This window comes from Sander vitreus, unplaced genomic scaffold (assembly GCF_031162955.1).
Source record: "Sander vitreus isolate 19-12246 unplaced genomic scaffold, sanVit1 ctg215_0, whole genome shotgun sequence".
NCBI lineage: Eukaryota > Metazoa > Chordata > Actinopteri > Perciformes > Percidae > Sander > Sander vitreus.
Window position 1 is genome coordinate 297,501 of NW_027595407.1, and position 5,000 is coordinate 302,500.

Sequence of the window (5,000 nt, forward strand, 5' to 3'; positions counted from 1 at the left end):
TTACTTTCTCCAAGTTTTTTGTTCATCATGAATAAAGAAAGCTTTCTCATTCTGCCGATCTCACACTGAGGGGGCGGGCGGGGGGGGGGAGGCTGTTCCCAATCCGAGGGGCCGTAACCACCATAATAAACAAAGTGTTTTGTCACTTTTTTCCATGGGTAGGGATGCACTGAAGCCAGATTTCTGGGGTTTCGGCCAAATAGCGAATCCTCCTCCATCCTCAGTCTGTAAACACATTAATGAAGTAAACAACGTCCACAGCAGTGTATATTTCACTTTATTTTAACTGTATAAAAAAAAAAGAATAGGCAACATTATGCCAGGAAGACAAGTGGAGAAAAACTATTTTTTGTTTTACAACTACCATAGGCCTCTGTTTACCCTATCTCAAGATCCAATCAATATCCAAAATATTAGCCTTTTAGAGTTATAATCCCATAAAGGAGGCACACGTTTTGGAACGCAAACGCTACCCAGCCACGGCTGAGCGGACCAATCACTGTTGATGTTGGTCTACGTCACTGCGACTGGTAGTTGCATGAGTTGCACGTCAGGCCGCCCTCGTACCGTCAAAAAAAAAAACTAATCCAGAAAGGCGACAAAAACGTCGAAATATTATGGAAAAAGTGCTAAAAAAAACAGAAAAATAACTAAAATAAATGCGACAAAAACTTCTGAAAGACGACAACAAAAAACGCCTAAGAAAAACCTCCAGAAAGGCGACAAAAACGTCGAAATAGTGTGAAAAAAAACTTGAAAAAAGGGCTTAAAAAACCATCAATCAAGCTTTAGGAAGGACTCTTGTGAGCACGAAGGAGCTCCCTGACTTGATACTGGCTGTTGTTGTCATACAGACTATTGTTGTGCTGTTGAACTTGTGAATGAATGGAGTAACGTGATGATGATGCTGTGTCTCCTGAGTGAATGGAGTAACATGATGATGCTGTGTCTCCTGAATGAATGGAGTAACGTGATGATGATGCTGTGTCTCCTGAATGAATGGAGTAACGTGATGATGATGCTGTGTCTCCTGAATGAATGTAGTAACGTGATGATGATGCTGTGTCTCCTGAATGAATGGAGTAACGTGATGATGATGCTGTGTCTCCTGAATGAATGGAGTAACGTGATGATGATGCTGTGTCTCCTGAATGAATGGAGTAACGTGATGATGATGATGCTGTGTCTCCTGAGTGAATGGAGTAACGTGATGATGATGCTGTGTCTCCTGAATGAATGGAGTAGCGTGATGATGCTGTGTCTCCTGAGTGAATGGAGTAACGTGATGATGATGCTGTGTCTCCTGAGTGAATGGAGTAACATGATGATGATGATGCTGTGTCTCCTGAATGAATGTAGTAACGTGATGATGATGCTGTGTCTCCTGAGTGAATGGAGTAACGTGATGATGATGCTGTGTCTCCTGAGTGAATGGAGTAACGTGATGATGATGATGCTGTGTCTCCTGAGTGAATGGAGTAACGTGATGATGCTGTGTCTCCTCCAGGCAGCTGCTATCCGTGTCCAGAGTCCGTGGAGGTCAGGTGTACCTGCGGCTCGTCCGTTTTGGCCGTTCCCTGTGGACGAGAACGGAGCACCAAACCACCTCGCTGCAAAGAGACCTGCAGGCAGGCGCGCACACACACACACACACACACACACACACACACACACACACACAGAGACAGACGCACACACACAGAGACAGACGCACAGAGACACACACACACAGAGACACACACACACAGAGACAGACGCACACACACGCACAGACGCACACACACACACAGACGCACACACACACACACACAATGAGATGCAGACACACACACACACACAGACAGACGCACACGCACACACGTACAGACGACACACACAGACACACACACACACACAGACAGACACACACACACACACACACACACACGAGATGCAGGCGCACACACACACACACACACAGAGACACACACGCACACACACACACACACACATGACAGACGCAGACACACACAGACACACACACACAGGCACACACACACACAGTGAGACAGCACGACACACACAGACAGCACACACACACAGGCGCACACGCACACACAGACGACAGCACACACACACACACACACACAGGCACACGCACACACACACAATGGGATGCAGACACACACACACACACACACAGACGCACACACACACACACAGACAGACGCACACACGTACAGACGACACACACAGACACACACACACATAGACGCACACACACACACACACAATGAGATGCAGACACACACACACACACACACAGACAGACGCACACGCACACACACACACACACACACACAATGAGATGCAGACACACACACAGACAGACACACACACACCACCACTCTCACCTTCAGTATATTCATTCATTCATTCGATCTTTATTTATACTCGAGAGATCATTTCACTTCTGTCAGACAAGAAGCAAAACTTGTCTGAGAAAGCTTCTGAAACGTTCTCATTCTGCTGATCTCACACTGAGGGGGGGGTCTGTAACCACCATAATAATAACCATAGCAACTGTGTGGTGTCCCCCAGGTGTCCTCCATCCTGCCACCACCCGAGCAGAGAGACCCACCGCTGCCACCCCGGGCCCTGCCCCCCCTGCAGGCAGCCCTGCCTGCTGCCGCTGCCCCGCTGCCGCCACGCCTGCCCGCAGCCCTGCCACGACCGCGTGCTGGTCAAGTCCCAGCAGGTACGCCGCTCGCTCCGCCCCCCTGGTGTCCTGGGGTCCTCTGACCCTGGTGTCCTGGGGTCCTCTGACCCTGGTGTCCTGGGGTCCTCTGACCCTGGTGTCTTATATCATAAATATGGGTTTCTTAACCCACTTTTTAAACGTTTTGGACCCTTTTTACCACCATTATATAAACCACTAATACCAACTTCTTACCACTAGTTTTAAATGTTTTTTTGGAAATCATTCATATGACTTTATATCTTTTTATCGTGGTTTATTTTGACTGACTGGCTGATCACAGATATGTCAAAGATTAGTTTGGGGATGCTGTTGTTGAAAGGTAGTGACCTGATCATTGACTTTACTTGCGAAGAGCGTCGAATGGAACCAACCCTTTTATTTTTGGGACACTCAGCTTGAAAGAAACCCAAATTTCGGATGTACAACAGGAGGGTTAACGACCAAATTGCCCCAAAATCAGCTTACGTTGTATGGACCGTATTCAGTATCATTTCATTTTGGGGTGTTTTATTCAAATGTATAGCATTTTGCAGTCTCCTGACTACACTTTGACATGAACCAGTCAGTCAGCATCCTGTGATCTCAGCTATTAGTCAAAATAAATCATCATTTCTGCTTTTTTTTAAGGTATAATGTCATATAAAAACTTTGAAAAAAGTGAGAGAAACGTAACGCAACGAAAAAGTGACGAGACAAGACGGGAGGACAGCACAACGGTTAAAAAAAAGGATCTCTGGTTGACGAACCCCCTCGTGTCTGTGTGCTAAATATGGCGCTGGGTTTTCAGAGAGAAACGGCGAGCCTGGCTCTGTCCAATAGGGAACAACCTCCACCAATGGGGCTGGGCACCGAACTGAGCGTGTCAGCTGCGTGGCGTGTCCGTTTTTATAGTGGTAACAGGTTAGCGCTTGCACACTGCCTGCGTGACACGCCACGCTCACGCCACGCAGCTGATACGCCACGCAGCTGATACGCAGCTGACACGCCACACTCACGCCATGCAGCTGATACGCAGCTGACACGCAGCTGACACGCCACGCTCATGCCACGCAGCTGACACGCAGCTGACACGCCACGCTCATGCCACGCAGCTGACACGCCACGCTCATGCCACGCAGCTGACACGCAGCTGACACGCCACGCTCATGCCACGCAGCTGACACGCAGCTGACACGCCACGCTCATGCCACGCAGCTGACACGCCACGCTCACGCCACGCAGCTGACACGCAGCTGACACGCCACGCTCATGCCACGCAGCTGACACGCAGCTGACACGCCACGCTCACGCCACGTAGCCGCCACGCAGCTGACACACCACGCTCACGCCACGCAGCCGCCACGCAGCTGACAAGCCACACTCACGCCGGCCTTAGTATCTCGCAAAATGGCCTTGTCTTTCAATACCAAATTCCAATACCTAAGGAGTAAGCCAATCAGCACGCAGCATGCTTCTACTAAGATGTAATAATGTCTGTGATTGGCTGTGTAACGTTACACATCGTAGAAACACACAGGAAAAACTCTCCGTTACACAGAGACGACTCACGTAGTCGGAGCTGCAACGTAAATGGAAATGTTTGTGCCGTAAAGTGTAATGTTGACTTTTATAAAAGTATGAGAGAGAGAGAGAGAGAGAGAGAGAGACAGGAGAGAGCGAGGGGGAGAGAGAGAGAGAGAGAGAGAGAGAGAGAGAGAGAGAGAGAGCGAAGAGAGAGAGAGAGAGAGAGAGACAGGAGAGAGCGAGGGGGAGAGAGAGACAGGAGAGAGCGAGGGGAGGAGAGAGAGAGAGAGCGAGAGAGAGAGAGAGCGCGAGGGGGGGAGAGAGAGAGAGAGAGAGAGAGAGAGAAGCGAGGGGAGAGAGAGAGAGAACGAGAGAGAGACGAAGAGAGAGAGAGAGGGGGAGAGAGAGAGAGAGAGAACGAAGAGAGAGAGACAGAGAGAGACAGAGAGAGAGAGAGAGAGAGAGAGAGAGAGAGAGAGAGAGAGAGAGAGGGGGAGAGAGGAGAGAGAGAGAGAGAGAGAGAGAGAGAGAGAGAGAGAGTGTGTGAGTAGTGTCCTGTTTTCTGTCGGGGAGAGTACGTGATGTGTGTTTGGTTTTCTTTGTCTGTTTTAGGTGCAGTTAGCTGGTCCGTGGGAGCAGCGGTCGGAGCCGGCGTTTGTGCAGAAAGCTCTGCCCTGTCCGCCGTGTCAAGTCCCGATACCGACGTGGGTCACTCTCACACACACACACACACACACACACGTTTGTTTCACTTTCT

The 5,000-nt window shown here is 49.4% G+C and overlaps 1 protein-coding gene across 1 annotated transcript in view; it reads left to right on the forward strand.

The window, feature by feature from the left end:
* nfxl1 (nuclear transcription factor, X-box binding-like 1) overlaps window positions 1-5,000 on the forward strand; it is a 29,333-nt gene that overhangs the window by 15,967 nt on the left and 8,366 nt on the right. The window contains exons 15-17 of the mRNA XM_078244384.1: window positions 1,508-1,628; window positions 2,581-2,737; window positions 4,856-4,947. Of these exons, the coding sequence (XP_078100510.1) occupies window positions 1,508-1,628; window positions 2,581-2,737; window positions 4,856-4,947 (370 nt within the window). The remainder of the gene's footprint in view (window positions 1-1,507; window positions 1,629-2,580; window positions 2,738-4,855; window positions 4,948-5,000) is intronic.